General features: G+C 37.5%; 1 protein-coding gene across 6 annotated transcripts in view; it reads left to right on the top strand.

Annotated features, from left to right (window-relative positions):
* Positions 1-22,474, top strand: part of pola1 (polymerase (DNA directed), alpha 1) — a 92,303-nt gene that overhangs the window by 42,498 nt on the left and 27,331 nt on the right. For all 6 annotated transcript variants that reach the window (XM_028434159.1, XM_028434164.1, XM_028434163.1 and 3 more), the window contains 9 exons: positions 1,864-1,896; positions 3,131-3,223; positions 3,309-3,514; positions 4,215-4,347; positions 4,494-4,625; positions 5,293-5,467; positions 5,575-5,756; positions 11,691-11,822; positions 21,223-21,339. In XM_028434159.1, coding sequence (XP_028289960.1) covers positions 1,864-1,896; positions 3,131-3,223; positions 3,309-3,514; positions 4,215-4,347; positions 4,494-4,625; positions 5,293-5,467; positions 5,575-5,756; positions 11,691-11,822; positions 21,223-21,339 — 1,203 coding nt within the window. The remainder of the gene's footprint in view (positions 1-1,863; positions 1,897-3,130; positions 3,224-3,308; positions 3,515-4,214; positions 4,348-4,493; positions 4,626-5,292; positions 5,468-5,574; positions 5,757-11,690; positions 11,823-21,222; positions 21,340-22,474) is intronic.

The raw sequence follows: 22,474 nt of genomic DNA, 5'->3' as shown, positions 1-22,474 counted from the left end.
TATGTTTGCATTGGTGCATATAGCATATATATGTGTGTGTATGCTGGTATGTGTTTAAAGACGAGCGCTCACACAGTGTCTGTTAGTCGCAGACATTCTTCCGTCATGGTCAAACGACTTGTCTTTCACGCAGTGCATTCCTACGAGCCGTCTGTCCTGCAGCAAGTGACAGCAAATGGAAAACGTGTCTAAAGTAGTCTTCACATCAATTACATCCATACGTCCTCACCTCGCTCGCCCATCCTTTGCTTTCAGTCCGCCTCACTTTCCCACGTCCTTCTGTTCATCACTTCCCCTGCTTTTTATCTTTTCATCTCTTTATCCTCCCAGCCAGGGTTGGGCTCAATTATAATTATTATCGCGTAATTGATCGTTATTTACAATTTTTGCATAATTACAATTTTATTTGTAATTGAAAAATATGTCGTAATCATAATTGAGTTCAAGAAAATTGACTTTGTTATTGTAATTTGTATGGAAATTCTATTACAATGTAATGAAACGCAAGCCTGGGGAACCATGTTACAGTTATAAGTCTTACACATACGTAGTTAACAATTATTAAAATATATATTTAAAAAAATAAATAAATCAAGACGTGTACTGGCAGAAAAAAAGACACCCACAGCAAAAATATTAATACCAATATTTTCATTGATTAGGAAGCCTAACAATGTAACCAAGAGATGAAACACAACATTGATGATAGATAGATACCGTTATCATAAGAGATGCTAACAGGAAGCTAACAAAAGTTTAAACTCATTTATTGTTGTCATTGATTCAGTTATCTAACGAAAGCAATTTAAATTGGAAAACCATTGCTTCTTGTGTGAAATATTGTTAATTTAGATTACTCAAGATTAAATAAATACAAAGTCTAATTAATTACCTAATTTTTTTAATCGAGTCCCATCACTAATCTTTAATAAAATGAAATAGTTTTTCATCATGTTAAAGCTTCGTAGCTTCATTCAGCGCTGAGATTGCGTGTGCGTGCGTGCGTGTGTGAGTTAGTAGTCAGACCTTGACCTTGACTTCAGCCCCTAATGGGGGAAGTTGTTCTGTGAACAAGTCTAACCCCCCCACCCCTCCCTCACTGCTCTCGAGTGGTATGCAACAACCCATAACGCATGCTTACGTCCCCTTTTGGTTCCAGGGAGTGGAGGCCTGACTCCGCCTCTTCCTCGCACTCTGAAATAGCCGCGTCCTTGTCCCCGCGCATATATACACACTCCTGGAGTGTGTATATATGCGGCCGCGGTTGATTGAGGAGCAGATTGCTGGTGACAGGTCACACCACATTCTATTCCTCCGACCCCCCAGATTAGTGACCCGAGAACCTCTTTGTCACCCCCAGTGGCCCCCACCTGTTGGGATCCCTCTGCTGCTCTCTTTTACATGCACACACACACACACACATGCTCACCCTAATGACTCATAATGGTCGTTATAACCTGCTGTTTGAGTGAAGGAGAAACAAGAATTCTGTTAATGTGTGTGTGTGTGTGTGTGTGTGTGTGTGTGTGTGTGTGTGTGTGTGTGTGTGTGTGTGTGTGTGTGTGTGTGTGTGTGTGTGTGTGTGTGTGTGTGTGTGTGTGTGTGTGTGTGTGTGTGTGTGTGTGTGTGTGTGTGTGTGTGTGTGTGCGGCTAGGAATGTGCTCGTGGGTTGAAAGGCGCCTGTCACAGCGGGCGCTCATAATTACCCTCTTAGCCAATTATCCCCCATTTAAAAGCGATTCACCTGCTCTGCGTCATTGTCCACTAACTCTCACTGTTGACTGTCACTCATTGAGGGATATTCGTTTGTTTACTTCCTGGCTCTGTGCACTATTGGATGATCACTATGTTGCTCTTTCTCAGATCCTGATGCACACTAAGGACTTGGTACAAAAGGTTGGTTTTAATCAGATATTCTGCTTTTTTTTCAATCATAAAACTATTTAAAGGGATCTCCCACTGTTTTTACAAATGTGGTTTAAAACAATAGAAATGTACTTATTAGTACTATAACACATTATTTTGCATTATATACATTTTTATTAACTTTTAAAAATGGGACTACTTTACAGTTTTAGAGCCTGTGTTCCTCCATCTTGAAATCATGTGATTGATGATGTCACAAGGCCCCACTGACTGTAAACATCCCATTGTTTTCTATTGGAGTGAAACATTCAGCCTGATTTTTAGATCATTTAGCAGCTTTTTCAGTCAAGATAACAACTTGTGCAGCTTTTGGTTGATCTAAATAAATAACCTCTTCTGTTTATGGCAAGAGGATAAAAGCAAGGGGCGACAGTTCCAACTCTGCGGTTTGGTGGTAGACAATTCAGCAGAGAAGAAGAGCTCTCCTAAGGGGCCTTTACCCCCCCCTTAAACAGTGCGCTGACACTCTGGTGGCTGAAGTTAGCGAGTAAATCAGACTTAGGGTTTGTGTGTCTTCAACTGTCTGTGATTTACTTGCTAACTTAATCCACCAGAGCATGTCAGCGAAGTGTTTAAGGTCCCTTAGGAGAGCTGGTCCCTTAGGAGAGCTCTTCTTCTTTGCTTCATTGTCTACTACCAAACCACAGAGTTGGAACTGTCGCCCCCTGCTGTCACAGAACTGTTTTGATCCTTTTTAGGTAAACAAAAGAGGTTTACATTGACATCTTAAACTTTTCATGATTATTTAGTGCAGTGGTTCTCAACCTTTTTTTGGATCGTGACCCCATTTTGGTATCGAGAGTTTTTGCCGACCCCAAAGACACTTGTTCTAGAATTAGTTTTTGATCATGTTTGTTGTACTGTTTTACAAAAATCTGTAATAATTTTTTTTTTTTTATATCAATTACTAGACATTTCAGGCGGCCCCACATGGGGGCCCGACTCCAAGGTTGAAAAACACTGATTTAGAGCAACCAAAGGCAGCACAAGTTGTCAGATTTTAGGCCACATTTGTTAAAACAGTGGAAGATCAATTTAATAGATAAAGCTAGTCATTATTTTCCTTTTTGTTGACTTATTTTTGTTATTATTTCTCTAAAAATTGTTAATCTTGTGCTTAAGTTGTAATCTTTTAAATGTTTTTAGTTTTCTTTGTTTGTTTTCGTCTCTGGTTTGAATCTCACACATTGTTTGCTTGACTCAGATGAATCTAGAAGTAATTTACGGCGACACCGACTCCATCATGATCAACACAAACAGCAAGTCTCTGGAAGAAGTTTTCAAACTTGGCAAGAAGGTTCGTGTCCTTGGTCATGTGACATGTCCAGAAATCTACTGTTTACCCACATATGCACTTGTTCTTTTGTTTATCCTTTGCCCAGGTGAAGACAGAAGTAAACAAGCTGTACAAGCTCCTGGAGATCGACATTGACGGCGTGTTCAAGGCGCTGCTGCTGCTGAAGAAGAAGAAATACGCCGCCCTGGTGGTGGAGCAACACGGCGACGGTAAATACAGCGTCAAGCAGGAGCTCAAAGGCCTGGACATCGTCCGCAGGGATTGGTGTGACTTGGCCAAGGAATGTGGCAAGTAAGTACTTTCAATCTTTGTAATAATGTATTTATAATACATTTATATGCAAAGTAGTTTAAAAAATGACTTAATTACAGATAAATGAGTAAAGAAAATTCTAAATAAATGCTGAATTGAATGAATAATAGTCTTTTTTTACCATATTTATTTATTTATTTCCTCAATTATGCATGCATGTATTTATTTACATATATATTTATGATATTGTATGCTTATATTTATTTATGTATTTCTGTCATATGCTAATTAAGTGGGCAGTCTTAAACTCTGAAGCAGGATTGGTTACATCTATGTGACGTAAATAAATAAAGGTGGAAATGCAGGAATAAGTAAATTAATAAATGTGGAAAAGCAGTTTTATATATATAAATGGATATTAAAAAAGCATGCATAATTAATGAAAAAATATGTTAACAAAGACTATTTAAATATTTATTTACTAATTTATGTATTTTTTTTTCTGCAATTATGTATTTATTAAATCATTTTTTTAATTCATGTCTGTGTTCATTAGTTCATTTATTTATTTATTTGTAATTATGTAATTTTCCCCCCTATAAAGTAGTTAATAATGTGGTTCAGAAAATAATGTATAGTGCCAAAATCTATTAGTTTATCGAATGATATTTAATGAAAATTATATTAGAAATGTTCTTTTACATGATATGTGATGTTTTTTTTATTTTTTTATTCATAGCTACGTTATTGGACAAATCCTGTCAGACCAGAGTCGAGACGTCATTGTGGAAAACATTCAGAAACACCTGATAGAGGTTGGAGAGAAGGTAGCAAGTGGAGATGTAGCACTCAACCAGTATGAGATACACAAGGTGAGTACGGACCTGCTCCAGAGTCAGAAGAACCTGTGACTCGTCAAATTAGTGTATGTGTGTGTGCGTGCGTGCGTGCGAGACAAGTGTTGCACTAAAAAATAAGATATTTTTCCCCTTGTTGCCACTTCTCTTCTCATCCCCAGGCATTGACTAAAGATCCTCAGGACTACCCAGATAAGAAGAGTCTTCCACACGTTCACGTGGCTCTGTGGATCAACTCACAGGCTGGTCGGAAAGTCAAAGCTGGAGATACGATCTCTTACGTCATCTGCAAGGTGTGCAAATATAATAAAAACACAGGCAGAAATGAGCTTGAAAATTTCTCTTATTCTATTTCAGAGTTTTTTTTTTTTCCCCGTTTCCCTAATCAGACGTCATTACTAGGGCCATATTATTTCTACGTTAACGGAATCGCAGACGGAATGACGAAGTCGGCCAATAAAAAAACGGAATCCACTGTTAAAAATGGATAGTGACACAGTGGCCATGTTTACATGGGAGCTTTAATTCCTTTATAAAGCAGAATAAAAAAGAAAAACCTGAATTTTTAAAATTTAATGTGGAAAACATGAAATTTGGATAAAAATAAAAATGGAATTTGGAAACAAATAAAATTAGTTTTATTGGGCCCTACATTATTTGCTTTTAAACTTCCTGAAATTGTGCCAAACATGCTTAATACAGTAATGAGTTAACCAGTTATTAATTTAATATTTCTCTGCTGTATTTCCACTAAACACACACGATGGAAATGATTTGATGTTTTTAATTTGCTAAAGCTGCTACATTTTAGGCCATCCGTTTTACGTGAAAAGTCATATTATCACAAAATGTGTCGGTCCGTGATTAGAGAAAATCTGAGCCCCTGCATTAGTCATGTTGTATTTGTGTTTTTTTGGTTTTTTTTGCACGTTATCACAGTGTTTCCTTCATGTTTCCCAGGACGGGTCGACGCTAGCAGCCAGTCAGAGAGCTTACGCTCTAGAGCAGCTTCAGAAACAGGAAAACCTCACAGTGGACACACAGTACTACCTGGCCCAGCAGGTCCACCCCGTGGTGTCCCGCATCTGTGACCCCATCGAGGGCATTGACAGCGTGCTCATTGCCACGTGGTTAGGTGCGTTAGCTGCAATACATGGTCCATTGCTGTTTTTGATCATTAAAAAAACGTGTTTTATTCATGATCTCATCTAAATTAAACCAACATGGACGGGTCGGTCTCAGGTCTCGACCCAAGTCACTTTAGAGCCCAGCAGCAGCACCAGAGAGAGGAGGAGGCAGACGGCATGCTGGGAGCTCCAGTCCAGCTCACGGACGAAGAGCGCTACAAAGACTGCGAAAGGTTCACCTTCAGCTGTCCTCAGTGCGGAACCGACAACGTCTACGACAGCGTCTTCCAAGGAGCCGTAAGTTTAGTTTTTTAAATGTGCTCTATTTTCCGCTGTATTGGCTGCATTCCAATAATTTAGACATTTTTAAAGATAAATCCACGTTGTTGACTGATGAGGGTGCCCTTCAAATGACTCGGCCAATCTGAACGGGCAGGTAGGCCGGCTGCTATGACTCCCGTTAGGTTTAACGGTGGATTCTGTGTATTTCTGTGTATTGTGATGAGTTTGAACTGATAACTTTCCATCCCCTCACTGCTTCACGTCTGCATATCAGTCGATTTTCAGCTTTTTATGGTCACTTTTTACTTGAACCAGATTAATACACCGCTTCTGAACAAACCCAATGTGGTAATTTGGCAACTTTATGCTGGTTATTATTTCTTTTAATTACAAACTGACTGATTTTTACTGTATCCAGGCTGCTGCAGCAGCGCTCTCCCAGTGTGTATGTGTGTGTGTGTGTCATTAGCTTTTATGTCCACAGCACCGATCACTTCTGAACAAACCTAACATGGTGATTTGACAACTTAATACCATTTATTGGCTGAATGGTTTACCTTGGTCTTGTACCGGTGGATTTTGTCTCCTATAGTGATGTTTATCTTATATTGACAATGGCAGCAAAAAATAGCATTACAAAGAACTGGTTGAATGTTGACCCACCAACTGTGACTCAATGGATGAAGAAATTGGAGGAAAAATATTCAATGGAAAAATGGACCCTTTACCTGAGAACCCAGTTCAGACATTTTGGGGAACGCTGTACCAAATGGATGGACTATAAGTCCGTATTGGCCACACCCTTAAAAAAAGAACAAAAATAGTATCATATACGCCTGAAAAAGAAAATACGGTAGTCGTGTCCAATTCAAATAAAAATTTCCATAAATCTTTGCTACGAACATGAGATTTTCTATAAATGCAAGTCAGAGTTTACTGTGAATTTTAGCAGAGAATCCCTGTTAAATGAAGCATAAATTAACTTTTTTATCGTGTTGATGAGTAGAGATGTAGGGGTATATTATAAATTGGCAAACAATCGATGCAGTTAAGAGGGGATTAAAATAGATAACAGCACAGTATGTGCTTTGATACTCTAGTATGCAGTTTATTTTGGTTTGTGGGTTCAAAGAGTTTGTAAGAAGGAAAGCAAATACATTTGTTAAAAAGAAATTCTTGACACTTCAAATAAAGAGAAGAAAAATCTGTATTTTGACTATAAAAAATATCTCTGTTTTCAAATTGAAAGGAGTTAAGTGCATCACTACTACATCCCAATCTTTGATTTGAGTTTTATTTTATTTTATCTGGATTCAAATTAAAGGGTTGTTTGAGTGTAATTAAAGAATTCGGGGCGATTATTTTACAAAGACGTCTCAGTCCAACTTTCTGCGGAGAATGTAAGCTCTACTCATCCTCCATATTGTGTCTCCGCCTGTATTTTTAGACAGCTGCCTGGCTCCAGTACACACTTTGTTTTCATTGGCGTAGTTTAAACTCCACAAGTTGAAAAGCTTCTCCTTAACCCTAGCCGCCACACACACACGCACACGCACACGCACACGCACACACACACACACACACACACACACACACACACACACACACACATTTGTCACGCCAAGGTTGTGTGTGTGTAGAAGTGTTTTATCAGTTTCTAATGAGCAGCTTTTTCTCGTCTGGAAGTCGCTAATAAAACATGACATGCCTTTGTCCTCGACTGGCTGGCTCAACTCACATTATACGCACACACACTTCATAACAGGATGAGGTCATTTACACACTCCAGTCATGTTTTTATGAGATGATCTGACTGACGCTCATACATAAGCTCTTGAAACCTGTTTTTCCTCCATTTTCTGTAACGGTTCCAAACTTTGCTGGTGTTATTCATCGAGCGTATGTCAGAAGTCGGTATGCACGCCGTCAGAGGAACTGATAAGACAGTAAGTTAATTAAGGTGGTGAACACGGTCTAACAGCTCAGTGATGGGGGAGGACAGAGGGGCCTTGACTCCACCACTGACACGGAGCCAAAGATGGTAGAGGAGGAGAACAAGGAGAGAATACTGACTTTAGCTTTAGTCATGTGCACATAAATCCATTTTAAACCCAACTTTTATCACTTACATTACAGCAACACCGAAAGACCATAATGTTTTATCCTATAAAGACGCTTTGCAAGGGCTGCACAATTATGGCCAAAAATGATAATCACGATTATTTTGATCAATATTGTAATCACGATTTTATCATTTGCTCAATAAAAAATATTGATATTGTTGGTAAAGTTTGGTGTATTGCATTGTGGGATGTGGAGTCCTGTAATTTGATGCATAGAAGTGTTTTTTCTGTTCATAACTTCTTGTCTTCATTTGCCAGACATAGAAGACAGTGATTCACAGTATTTCCCCAACTCAGCTCCTGGGTGCTTGGAACAAAACAATCACAAAAATATGTATACTTTTTTACGTTTTTTTATAAACTGTAATAAAATAGAGAACTTTCGGGAAGGGTCGTTTAACTTTTCAGATGCCAGAAACTAAGTATTTTGATTGTTGCTTTTCCATTGAACTGCAGCGATAACTGAGACGTAGGAGTGTAATTTTATTAGATCTGACATTAGTGGGTGGAAGATTTGTTGAATCATAGCACAGTTTGGAATGAAACGGGTGAGATAATGAGCGAGGGGGGAGGAGAGTGTGGAGGGGGTGTCCTTCATCCGTAGAGAGGAGGATCAGCTGTGACGGCTGGATACACGTTTCAGTTTATTTGTTTCAGTCTAACAAAAAAAGTATTCAAACATAAATCACAATTTAAAGATATATAGCAAGACTAAAACAGGCAGAAGCAAAAATGCTTATATGCCCAACATAAATAAGATTAAAGTTAACTTTTTCAATAATACACACAAAGAAATGCAAGAATTCATCAAGTACATTTGAGTTGCCTTTTTTCAAAAAATGCAATATATATATATATATATATGTATATATATAAAAACGCGCACACATTTTTTTTATAGACAACATTTAACAAAAAACACACGTCTTTCTACTGCTTCACACTCTCTAAAATGTATTGTGACATTTCATTTTTGAAATTAAATAGTGTGTCACTCATTTTTATTTCTTTATCAACGGTATTCCACAAATTATTAAAAAAAAAAATAGAATAACAATGAAAATAAATTTTAAAAATCTGTATTCCACAAATTAACCCCTAGAATAAATCTCTTGCCTTAATTGTGTTATTTTAGAATAAACAATATCTATAAATTTCATAAGTTTTGATTTAACAAATAATAAATGTGTGTGGTCATAATATCTTGCTTTGTTTATCAATCATTTATTTTTAATTTTTAAATAAAACAATAAAATTTATTATGGTTTTAAAAGTGGTTCCCCGGAGTTCTACACAGTGCGTCATATATGGCAGTATCAAAGTGCAATAAATTGTAAACAAAGAATTGTAATTAAGTAAATCTTTGGTTTTATATAATACACCATGTGTTTTTGATATTTTTGTCAAAATGAGTCATATATGACTCCCAAGAACTTGGTATCAAATACCTCAAAATACTTCAAATACCTCATTTTTGGTTCCAAAGATCATAAATTTTGTTTTTGCAATGTTAAGTGATAATTTATTCATATCATTGTGGGCTTTTGTCTTCAACTGAATGCATTTTTTAACTGATTTTAACACAAGCCTTTTACCTTTTCCCCCCTCCAAATGTAGGCAAACTGAAAACCAGTGTGCGCACATTTGTGAAATGTGTTTTTTTTTTTTGTTCCAGACTTCCCTGCAGAACTGCTTTAAAAAGTATTCACAGGCAGGGCGACAGGTGAATTGTGTTCACCTTTTGAAGCAGCAAGTCTTTAAAGCTGCTACATTTAGTGTGGCCACTTCTTTCATTGCATTAACTCCACGCCTTGCTGTCAAACGGACAATTCAGGGGTTCCTCGGGTCATGTCGACCTGTTATATTCCAGCTACAATACAGTTAAAATTTACTGGACCCAGGTGTGTCTTAAGCTCTTCCTCCTCCTGTGTTTGACACGTCCTTTGTGGTGGTTTAAAATTTAATTGCCAAAGCTTTATGGTTTTTATTAGCTTAGCTTTTTTTTTTTTTAACAGATTTTATGGTTAAAAAGACAACCTTTGTACATTTACAAGTGAAAACAGGCATGGATTTTATTCATCTTGGACATTATGGGTTCCAATACCTGTTAAATATTAATTTGATTCTTGTTTATTTTGATATGAAACATCATCTGCAGAACTCACTTTAAATTAAAAAGTAGGTTAGAATTTACTGTTTTTTCTTTTCTTTTCAATGCTTTAAAACCGGTTCAGTTTGGCAGTAAATGCTTGTTTTTTCCAAAGTATGAGTCGGCAAGAGAAAATAAAGCAAAACACCCAGTCCAACAGCAGCTTGAGCTTTAAACGAGTGTGAAAAGTTCTTGGGCTCATGTAATGGTTTAAGTCCTACTTGGAGGAGCGAAGTTCTTTTGTAAGCATTGGAAACCATTTTCCCGTGGAGTTCCTCAGGGCTCTGTTTTTGGACCTCTTCTGTTTAGCCTTTCAATGCTTCCTTTAGGACAATTTTACCGTACCGTAAGGTTGATTATCAGAGCTACGCAGACGACACTCAACTATATTTATCACTGAACCCAGTAGAAGTGTGTCAATACATTGATTATTAGATTAATAGCAAATCGACACGTAACGATTCGATAATGATTCAAGATAATCGGCAAGATGGCGCTGCGGATGGCTGCTGTGGTGTGTTGGTGCGCACTTTTTTGTCTTGTTTTTGTCGTAAAATCCACAACTGGCTGCTCTTATTCAAGAGAAGAGCTCTTGAACGTCAGGGCAACAATCCCCAAAGAAAACTGTACATGGCCATTAAAAACATTTCTGATTCTGATTCTGATTAATGTTTAAAAAATGTATTGTTTTTCATAATAACTAAATGACAGGAACACGATCATTGCTCGCGGAACGAAAATTCAAGTTGCACATGCTGCCCGGACACAAATACAAGGAAGCAATAGCAGCTGCTAACTATTGCATTGAAAATCGTGATAATTGTTAATATCATAATGATCATTGATTAATCAAATCGTAGCACTCTGAATCGTAATCATATTGAATCGTGAGGTTCCGTAGATGGAACACCCCTAGAACCCAGATGATTATGGTCCCATAGAGGTGTTGTGTGACTGCTTAGAAAAGGTAAACTTCTGGATGAGTGAAAACTTCCATGACAAGATGGAGGTGATTGTCTTTGGTAACAAGGAAAAGAGGACTGCTGTCAGCAAGTATCTTGAGTCTGGATCTTTAAAAGCTAAAGACCAAGTCAAAAACCTTGGTGTTCTGATTGACTCAGATCTTACATTTAGCAGTCAGATCAAATCTATCACAAAAACATCTTCTACCACCTAAAGAACATCTCCAGAGTGAAAGGTTTAATGACTCAGAAAGATCAGGAGAAACTGGTTCATGCTTTTATCTCCAGCAGACTGGACTATTGTAATGGTCTTCTGACAGGAATCCCCCAAAAGAGCAACCAGAATTTAAAGTTCTGCTGCTGGTTATAAATGTGTGAATGGGTTTGGTCCAGAATACGTCAGTGAGATGTTAGTCAGGTATGAACCCAGCAGGTCTCTCAGATCTATGGACACAGGTCAGATAGTGGAGCCCAGAGCTCACAGTAAACACGGTGATGCTGCTTTTAGTTGTTATGCTGCAAAGAAGTGGAACAAACTGGCAGCAGAGCTGAATCAGCATCACATGAACATTTTTACATCAAAGTTAAAGGAACTCTTTTTCTCTACTGCGTATGATTGAGAGAGAGATTTTTGGTCGCTTTTACGGCTGATTTTATTAATGTTCTTATTGATATCTGTGTTTTCCATCACTGATTTCTCTCTCCTTTGCTTCAGGGTTTAACGTTGGAGCCCAGTTTGATGCGATGCTGTCACCCCCCCTGCACTGCTTCTCCGTTGGACTACATGGTCAACATACAGAACAGGCTTCTGTTGAACATCCGTCGCCACGTGAAAAAGTACTACTCTGTAAGTAATTCTTTCTCTTTGTCACATCTCATGCCATTTTGTACTCGTAAAAGTAACATTTGTAATTTTTAATATTGTGATATTTTGCGATGTATATTGTGTTGTTTAGCATCTGGATATCTTGGGATATATAGTATCGTAACATGCAAATCATATATCGTATTGTCTGATTCATGGCATTGCACACCCCTAGTTAACAATAACGACATTGATTTAATTCTTTGTCCAAATCCAGACAGTCTAAGAAACAAAATCTTGTAAAGAAATGGTTGAAACCTTTGTCACGGTTGGGGATGAAACAGATATTGGCGTGTGAAGAGACGGCATTTAAAGAATACAAGAGAAGGGAATAAAGGAAGCCCTCAGCAGGGAAGTGTGCTGACATTTTCAACCAAAGCGCACACTGTGTAAAATAAAAAAGCAGCAGATCCATGAAAATCTGCGGATGTTATTTACATTGGCAGTTCTCAGCTGCGTACAGTGGATTTACATTCAACAAAAGGATGTATAATCTACAAATAGGATTCTTTATCAGTTGCAACAATATTCCCAGACAATGGCGTGCATAGTATTACTCCCAAAACATAATGAAATGATAAAAAAAAATACAAAAATGATAACTGAAAAGGACAAAAATGACACCAAAAACATGTAAAAAATACAAATTGCATAAAAATCCACAAAATAACATACAAAATTACAGAAAAAAACAAAAGGTTGATGAAAATACAACAAATCCTTCCAAAAAACATACAAAGTTACAGAAAGATACACAGAATGACTACCCGAGGAAACCAAAATATCAAATGAATATACAAAACTACAACAAAAACACATTAAATTAGAAAAAACATGCAAAAGGATTTGAAAAATCCACAAAACAACATATATAAGGCCAGTATACCAGAAAATACGTTATATTCTAAAAAAAAAAAAGATTCTTCATCAGTTAGAACAATATTCCAGGCACTCGTATAGCCGTTCGCCGGACATGGGCAACTGGGCCCCCAACATAAATGTACAAAATGATGTAAAATACACCAAATGAAGAAAAAAAAAAACATGCAAAATGACAACATACAAAAATGATGTGAAATTAAAAAATACAAATTACATAAAAAATAACCACTTGATCAGAGGGGTCGTCTTCTGATCGAGTGGTTGGGGGTTCCATCCCGATCTATACCGATCTGTGTCGAAGTATCCTTGGGCAAGACACTGAACCCCAAGTTGCTCCCAGTGGTTGACTAGCGCCTTGCAAGGCAGCTCTGTCCCATTGGTGTGTGAATGAGAGTGTGAATGAGCTGATATGTAAAGCACTTTGTGACCTCTGTCTGTGAAAGGTGTTATAGAAATAAACATTACTTACTTACAACACAGAAAGATGCACAAAATAAAAAATAATAGACACATATACAATGCATTAAATTAAAGAAAAAAATGCTTCCAATATGATTACAAAAACCCACAAAACAACAGAAATACATCCACAAACCCTGTTTTCTCTCCTGTATTAATGCTCAGATTGGTCGTTATTCTAAATGCTCACCTGAATTTTGATCATGCAGTTATAGGCCAATGAAAACAGGGGATTTCCAGAGCATGTCACCCAAGAACCAATGCATATCAGTGACTAATCATTAGTGATGTGAACAGTCTATGCTCATAGCTCTAAGCTGATCACATTACAGGGAGCTGAGACATATGCTAAGTAGCTTACTGAAGGACCAAACATGTTCCAGACCCAAACACTGACAAACATTTTTCAAATTTTAGGGTCTGGCATGTCCACCAGAAAGGATGTATTGCAGATATTTTTATATATTCTGAAAGAGTAGGTGGAGCTGTATTATTATACCATATTACAGTTTCCTATGTGACGTAGTTCCTGAGATATGTGTTTATCAAATCAAACTGAAAATTTAAAGTGTAACTACTAAATAATCACGCAACAATTTTTAAAAAAAATTCTGAATTTTAAGACATGGAATGACCCACTAGTATTCCAATTTTTTATTACAACATCCACCCAAAACAGAAATATTCACAGAATGATAACCTAGAAATGTATTTGTGGGCTTCACATTAGCATTGTTTACTGACTTTTTTTCTCCGTATATGTGTGAACAAACATGTTTACCACATGAGGACATTATTAGCACACAATGATTGCAACGATTTATGCTTTAAGTGCTAGAAACTGACTGTGAGGGTTCACCCTGAGAGCGAATTTAAACGGATGCCTGCGTTGTGTTTGTAGAGCTCTCTCTCTCTCTCTCTCTCTCTCTCTCTCTCTCTCTCTCTCTCTCTCTCTCTCCTGGTGGTTTCCAACACCTTGGTCCATAATGTGCTGCTGTGTGTGTGTGTGTGTGTGCGTGTGCGTGTGTACACGTTAGGCGTCTAACTCTCCCACAGTGCTGAACAGAAATCAATTAGTGTGGTGAATGTGTGGGGAACGAGTCCCCCCTCTGCCCCTTTTGTCACGATGTGTGAAACAGCTGCTACCACTGAATACTTACACGTCACACAGCAACACACATACACATACACACACTGTAGGCTGAACAGCAGTGGACACAGCACACACAGCGGGCCAATGAAGAGGGGTAATATTGTGTAATTAAGGATTCCTTTCAGGCTGAGGGAGAGTTCAAATAGAGCTGTTTGTCCGGCTGGATGGAGTGAAAGCTCTGCATCTCCTCGGTGTGTGTGTGTGTGTGTGTGTGTGTGTGTGTGTGTGCGTGTGTGTTAGCGTCTTGTGCTAGGATTACAGAGACATTAATCATTAGTGAAATTACCTCCTGCCCCTCACTCCACCCTCAACCCCCACGATTATCAATAAACTAGCACCCTGAGAATGGGCAAATACTCACACACACACACACGAGTGCGCGCGCACACACACACACACACACACACGTCATCCATCCCTCCTCTCATCCCACTGTTTTTGGCCCAAATAAGAGATTCACTTGTTTCCTGAGACACTAAATTCCCCCCCTCTTTTTTTTTTTTTTTTAAACCCCTCCCATCTAGGCATCGTTGCCATGGCATTTAACAAATTATTGCAATTACCCTCGTCATGTGGGTCGCCCCTGGAAACGGGCTGAGGGGCAAGAGAAGAAAAGGGAGGGGGGGGGGGGCAAAGAGAGGGTGAATGAAGAGCAGAGAAGGTGATAATCCTGTTTTGAACAAAAGGTCAAATTGTTGAATAGAGACGCTTTGATTAAGAGGAGGAGGTACAAAGTGGAGCCGTTTCAGCTCTTTTCTCTGTGTGTGTGTGTGTGTGTGTGTGTGTGTGTGTGAGTGCAGTAGACAAATTTTTTTAGGTCTTTTCACGTGTGAGCTGGAAGTGTTGACTGTTAGAACCAGTTAGAGGCCCGACTGGTGTCCCAATGTGAGGGTGGGCACTGGGCAAAGCTGGATTCCTACACTGTGGCTCCTGTGAATCAAATATACAAGTCGGCATCAATGAAAACTTTACACCAGACATAAGCAACTGGCGGCCAGGGGGCCACATTCGGCCCTCGGTCTAATTATATGTGGTCCCCAAAGTAATGACAGAAAAATACACAAAACAAGAGCAAGAATACGTTAAAAAACACAGAATTTCAACATTGCAGGAAAATACACTAAAGATGAGAGAAAAACACAGAAAATACTCCAAAAACACACAAAACCACTATCGAAATGACAACAATAATACACAAAATTACTCAGAAAAATACACAAAATTACAGAAAATGACAACAGAAGTACATAAAAAGACAAGAAAAAACCCAAAAAAATCATCCCTATAAAAATGCAATATGGACCAAAACTCATATACCAATATTATTTCTCGAAATTGCGATATACGATATAAATCTTGATATTTTTTAACTCAAAGTCTGACCATGAAATATAATTTGCTGATGCAAAATGCCACATAGGCACATTTATTAAAAAACAGCTGCCTAATATGGGGACTTTTGGCTTTTTCCCTATGAGGGACAGCACGTGTGAGTGTGGTGTAGTGTGGCTTGTATAGGGGAAGGTCTGGGTTAGGGTGCACTCAGCTGAGAAGTAACAAAAGCAGCGACTCGTAAAACGAGCAACCTTAGGTTTAAAAATCCTGAAAATGTCTGAAAACTTGCAGAACAGACATTAAAATTTGATGAAGTGTCAGAAATGGGAGTACTGTAGCAAAAAAAGAATTAAAAGGAGCAAAAATTTGGCAAGAAAAAGTGATGAAAATAGGTTAAAGTATGGCAAGTTTGTGAAGTTGCAGAAAAAGGGTAAAAATAAGCAAAAATAGGCTTAGTTTCTTGAAGACATCTAGCAAACCCAAATGGTTGAGAACCCCTGAAGTAAAAATTGTGACTCGTAGATATTAATAATCTATAGCTAGAAAATATTTCTTGTGATTTTAAAAAACACAGAAATTGGTTAAAAGTTGCAAATTAGAGTGACCAAAAAACGTACAGAAAAAGTGGTAAAAATGGTTTTAAAGTGTCAATACTGGCTTAAAAGTGGCAGAAATGAAGGGGTTGTGGCAATGTCCTTTAAAAAGTAGCAACAACTTGTTTAAACTGGCAAATAATGGGCAATGCAAATGGTGAATGTGGTTAAATTGGCAAAAAATAAGCATGAAATATGGTGAAAAGAGGTTAAAAGTAAAAACATATTCTTAGTTTCTTGAAGTATTTTAATATAAAATAAGCTATAGAATATATATCTGAGAAATGCAGAAAAGTTGTAAAGGACACTGACTGTATTCTATGATTAACACCCGATCATTGTACAACTCGGCTGAATTCGACCGTCACTAACTCATGACCGTCACTAACTCGTGACCGTCACTAACTCGTTACTCCCTTAAATCCTTCTGGTTCAGAGCTCATAGGTGACGTCTGCCCCCCTGTGTGCGCTGCGTACAACTTCACAACAGAGATCCTGGAGAGACGCACAGAAGTAACGTTTATATCAGCCTCAGTTGTCCGCACGCTTTAGGCAATAAATAATACATTGAAAGAAATAAACAAAAGCCTTAAAAGACAATGTTGTCACTTCACTGTGATTCTTATGGCTTTAGCCATATTTAGTTTTTCTTATTTTTCTTTGTCTTGGGTCTCCTCCTAGGCTATTAATGTAGCACTAATGACAAAAATGTCATCTCATAGGGGCAATGTCAAGGATGTGCAGTCGACCTTTTTTGGAGCCAAAATGTCAAGGTCGAGGTCAAGGTCGCGTTAAGTGTCTAGACCGAACATTTTCATATCTCTACAAATATTTATTTTACAAGTTTGACGCTTACTTTCATCAAAAGCTCATCTCAAGTGGAGTATTTTATTTAATTGGACCAAAGCTGTACGACCTACCAGTAAAAAGGTCGGTAGGGGTCACAAAATGACGTCACAAAAAAAATAATTTTTTCCCTATAACTTGGTCACAAATTGAAATGCAGTGCTCAGACTGGTACCATTGAACAACATTTCCTTTCAATGTGTGACCTTGACCTCCACCCAAGGTCAATCTTCTGTTTTTCCTGCATTATTACTTTCATTTTTAATTTTTAATTAGTAAAAAGAAAAACATAAAGGGTCATTACTCAACAACAAAATACACACAATAAGATGTCTTTCACATGAACAATTCTATTTGCTAATTGTTTTCAAATTGCCAAATACGTATTCGCTTTCCAAATACAGGTCTTGCCTAGTTCAACATATTAGTACTGATGAAGTTTAAGGTATACTTTACATTTTAAAGGCATGCATGATACACAGAGTTTACCAGAGAAGTTAAACAGTATTTCGACGAAGGAAAACCAAAAAAAGTGGTATCAGTAATAACGTGGTTAGTTCACAACTCCTATGTGCATGACATCAGCTGCAAACTTTTGAATTTATGATGAGTTGCATTTTGCCTGTCAAATAAATAGATTTACAAAAAACAGTCAGATATTGCTGCTTAACCACAAATCCACTCTTTTCTTCTACACAAGAAAAAATATGTCATATCATAAGGTTTAGTTCAGACATAGGCAACTGACGGCCCGGGGGCCATATGTGGCCCTTGGTCTTTTGTGCGGCCCCCAAAACAAATCCCCAGAAATAGTATTTCAAAAAGTTTGAAGGAATATAAAGCCTAACATAATACACAAAATAACTCCCAAAAGACACAAATCGAGAACAAAATGCACAAAGTACACAAAAACACATAAAAAAAATTCACAAAATGACATTAAAGACAGACAAAACAATCACTTAAACAAACAAAATGATGACGAAAACACCAAAAAACAACAACACATCACAGAATAGCTCCAAAGACGCACAAACTGTCAACAAAGTTACACAAAATGACAGAAAAATGCAGAAAACAACAAACAAAATACAGAAAGTCACCCCAAAAACACACAAATTGACAACATAAATGCAGAAAATGATAGAAAAATACACAAAATTACAACAAGAACACACAAAGTGACTGAAAACTGGCAAAACAACAAAACCACAAAGACAAAAAAAGACAACCCCCTCCCATCATTATTCTAAATGTTGACATAAATGTTGATAATGTGGCCCTCGGATCAGATACAATCACATTTTTGTGGCCCCCATTGTGATAGTGTTGCCCATCCCTGGTTTAGTCTGTCATGTAGCTATTTCCATCTCTGGTGGTGAAGTCTGTTATTTTGTATTGCAAGATGTCCTATTGTAGAAATTTTCGTATAGCAAAATTTGGTGTGAGATTTGACATTCATCTTTTTCGCTCCGCGTTCAGCCGCCATTCGTTGTCTCTAAAAAAGCCTGTGAGGTTATAATTCGTGTCATTTTGCCATTTGTTGTGAGTTCCTGAGCCGTGAATGTTTCTTTTTCTGCTGCAAAAATGATCAAGACGGCAGACAAAGGTTGACCTGGAAAGAATGAAAAGAAAAAAGCAGAATGAACTTAATAAATAGTGTGCGTGTGTGTGTGTGTGTGTGTGTGTGTGTGTGTGTGTGTGTGTGTGCAGCTAGAAAGGCAGGTGCTGTAGTTTAAAGGGGTTTATTTGGACTGAATGCAAAAGAGGAAGGATGTAAAGGCGTTGATGGGGACGAGTCTTATGCTCTGTCATTAGTTGGGCATTAACCCCCCCTTCTTTCTCTTTAACCCCCCCAACTAATAAGAGGGCATAAGAAGCAGGGGAGGAGGCTTATGGAGAATACGGTGAGATTGAGAGGGTGAGAGCAGCGCACCTGCCCAGGGTCACTAGCCCACCGCGGGGGGTCCTAACCACTGCTGTTTTGGCTGTCCACCGCTCTGCCTGTGTGACCCCGCTGCACTGCAGCTGAAGATACATTGAAATGTAAAGTAGTGTCTGTATGTGAAGTCAAACGTGAACCTGTGCGTTTCCATCTCCGTTCCATTCTCTGCCGCCTGTGTGATATTTATTTATTTATTTATTTATTTATTTTTCATCTCCTGCTACTTTTCCTGTCATTGTTGTGCAAAATTAGAGCTACTAAATGGGAACTACAATTCTCAACAGAATGTTTCTATTATTGCAAGCTGTTTTTCAAGCGTTTGATGGCAACAAAAGTCTTTTTTTTTGCCATCAATTTAAAAAAAAAAAAAACTTTATTGACCAAATAAGTGCTGCTTAAAAAAAGTAATACAGACGTTTAAAGGGAAGGCAGCTGTACAAGGTCTTTTATTTATAGTGTGTGTGTATATACACATTTACATCTCAATAACCTCTGGAACCAATTTGAAACTAAATCTAGAAAAAGGTTGATTTAAAAAATAAATAGACATATTTTCAGAAGGTTTTTTTTTTATCTTTTGTGGTTAAAACAACTGAACTTTTGTACGTATTTAGCAGATTTAATTTAAAAAAAAAAAAAAAAAAACAGGACAAATGTAATAATAGAGAACAGTAGACAAAATAGTGTACATGTATTTGTCTGTAGTTAAGTTTTTAATAAAAAAAATATATATCCATATTGATTAAGTAAAAATGTGTCCCGCTGCATAATTAAATGATTATGATTTCCCGATTTTCAGAGACTGCAAAAAAAAAAAGGTTGAAAAAAAATACTTCCTAGATTGTTGCTAAATTGGCAACACCTCACGTCTAACCCTCACATCTGGGAATTGTGCGTGATCATCAGTAGCTGTGTTTCTATTACCCTTGGAAATGCGCAAATTCTAAATGGTGCAATAATAACTGGTGACGGAAACCCCTGAATTGTGAAAAAAACACACTATCATGAGGAGGTTTTTCAAGCGTTTTGGTATTAAAATATATCACAAAAGAGCAACGAGAACACTTTTCCCACAATTACATATTGTGACAAACTTATTGTTTGTGGACCTTGGAGGGGATATTTTGTCATTTCATTTTGAGAGAAGTTAAGCATTATTTTTTGTTTATTGTAAATGTATATCCAGTTAATTTCATAAAAAAAATGAAAAAGACCAACTGAAAGAACCACACATTTGGAAAACCCTAAAATCCTAATTGTTGGGAGGAAAACCTGACTGGCACTAAAATAATCAAAATAGTTCAACTTTCAGAAAACCCATCATCACATGACGTGAGGTACCTGGTCACATGACCACTTCTCTCTAAGGAAACATGGCGTGGTACATGTGGACAGAAGAGGAGATCCAGTCATTTTTTAGCATTAGACTTAATAATTATTAATGCCACATTGGACATTAAAAAAAAGAATACAGAGTGTTATAAGGAGGTTTGGAGAATCCGTCTTACTGCAAAGCAGTCTCACGGGATGAGATTTCACTACTTACGAATGGAAACGCGTTCAAAGCACAATTATACGTTGTTGAAACATTAGAAATATTGCTTTTATTTTGCCAAAAACTGTAATGGAAACTTAGCTATTGAGACGCTACTAATATACGAAAGACTTCTGCTTCACACAAGTTCTGCTCTCACACACTAGCTTTCTTATTGCAGCTTGTATGAGAAACATTCCCCTTCCAAACAATGTTCTGTTCAATATGGAATAGAATAGAATAGCAGCTTTTTATTAACATTGTACAACATATACAAAGAAATTAAGATGCTCTCCAAGAATGAGGAATGACATATGACACAAACTTAAATACAATATTGGAAGAAGAAATATAAATTAATATGGCACAGATAGCGGATTGCACTTTAATGTGAGTTATTGAAATATAATGTATTTATTCAAAACAAGAGAGGAAAACATCACATTTACCTTTTTTAAGCATTCTGAGATGTTTAAATGTAACATTAAAGGGTCTAAAAGTTAATTTCTCAAATGCTTGTTAAATAGTGGGTCCTGTTAGTTTGAAAGTTGCTCCTTTGTAGATGTTTCACGTTATTTGTAGCCTGACTTGGTATAAGCTGGTGGTTTTAAAGGTGTTTCCTGTGTTTCTCTCAGGGCTGGTTGGTGTGTGAGGACCAAGCCTGTCAGAACAGAACCAAACGTGTTCCCATGGCCTTCTCCAGACACGGACCCATCTGCCCCGCCTGCCACCGGGCCACGCTGCGACCAGAGGTAACGCACACGTAGATGGAGAACTGCTAACTAGTGACGCTGTGTTTCTTCGTCCCTTTCACACTCTTCCCACCTCATTCCTCACCTCAAATATTTTGTCATTGTTTTTTTTTAAATTTAATATTTTTTTTTATGTGCTCCTATCTGTCCCACCCCTACCCGTCCTCCACCAGCTGCTTTGCTGTGTCTGACTCTGTGGAGACAGGTTGTAAACCAGAAGGCCAATTTCTGCTGTCACTGTAGCCACTTAGGCGTCCATTGGCATGCCTGGCACTTTCAACCACAGGCTGAATCAAACATTTAACTCCCTCTGCCCGCTCATGCACTCTTTCTCTGTCCCACAAAGTCCAATATGTCTTAGTTTAACATGTTATTGTTGGTTTTTGAATTTACTGTTTACAAAAATAAGACAGAACTTAAACTAATGAGATGCATTTGTAAAGATGGAGATTTTTGCACCATGAAGCATTGGTTCTCAACTTTTTCAGCTTTTTGGGGTCCATCCATAAAGTCAGCAAAATGATGGTCCCTTGTTTTATGAGTCTGTGATAACCACATTTATTTATTTTTCTGAATAATAATTCACTTTTATCCAGGAAGTTTACTATTATTATTTGCGTCGTAGTATATAGTCATCTTAAGTATGAAAATCCTTGTTTTATTCAGAAATAAAATGGGGGAAAAGTGACAAAAAATGGTGGAAAAGGTGGTGAAATGGAATATTAATAAAACAACAGAAATTGGTTGAAGTTGCAAATTAGAGTGGCCAAAAATGGACAGAAAAAATGGTAAAAAGGTTTTAAAGTGCCAATATTGGCTTAAAATGGCAGAAAGAAGTAGGAAAGATTTGTTTAAATTGGCAAAAATAAGAATGAAATATGGTGAAAAGAGGTCAAAAGTGACAATAATGGGTCAACATATGTGACATTAGGTGGAAAAGTGGTGGAAAGAGTTTATAAGTGCTGAAAATGTCCTGAAAGTGGAAAAGAAATGTGCAGAAACGGCATTGAAATGTGATGGAGAAGTGTCAGAAATGGGAGTAATGTAGCAAAAATGCATGAAAAGGAACAAAAATATGGCAAGAAAAAGTGATGAAAATGGGTTCAAATATGTCAAGTTTGGTGTAGAAAAATGG

The sequence above is a fragment of the Gouania willdenowi genome, chromosome 20 (genome assembly GCF_900634775.1).
Source record: "Gouania willdenowi chromosome 20, fGouWil2.1, whole genome shotgun sequence".
Taxonomy (NCBI): Eukaryota; Metazoa; Chordata; class Actinopteri; order Blenniiformes; family Gobiesocidae; genus Gouania; species Gouania willdenowi.
This window is presented reverse-complemented; position numbering and strand designations above follow the sequence as displayed.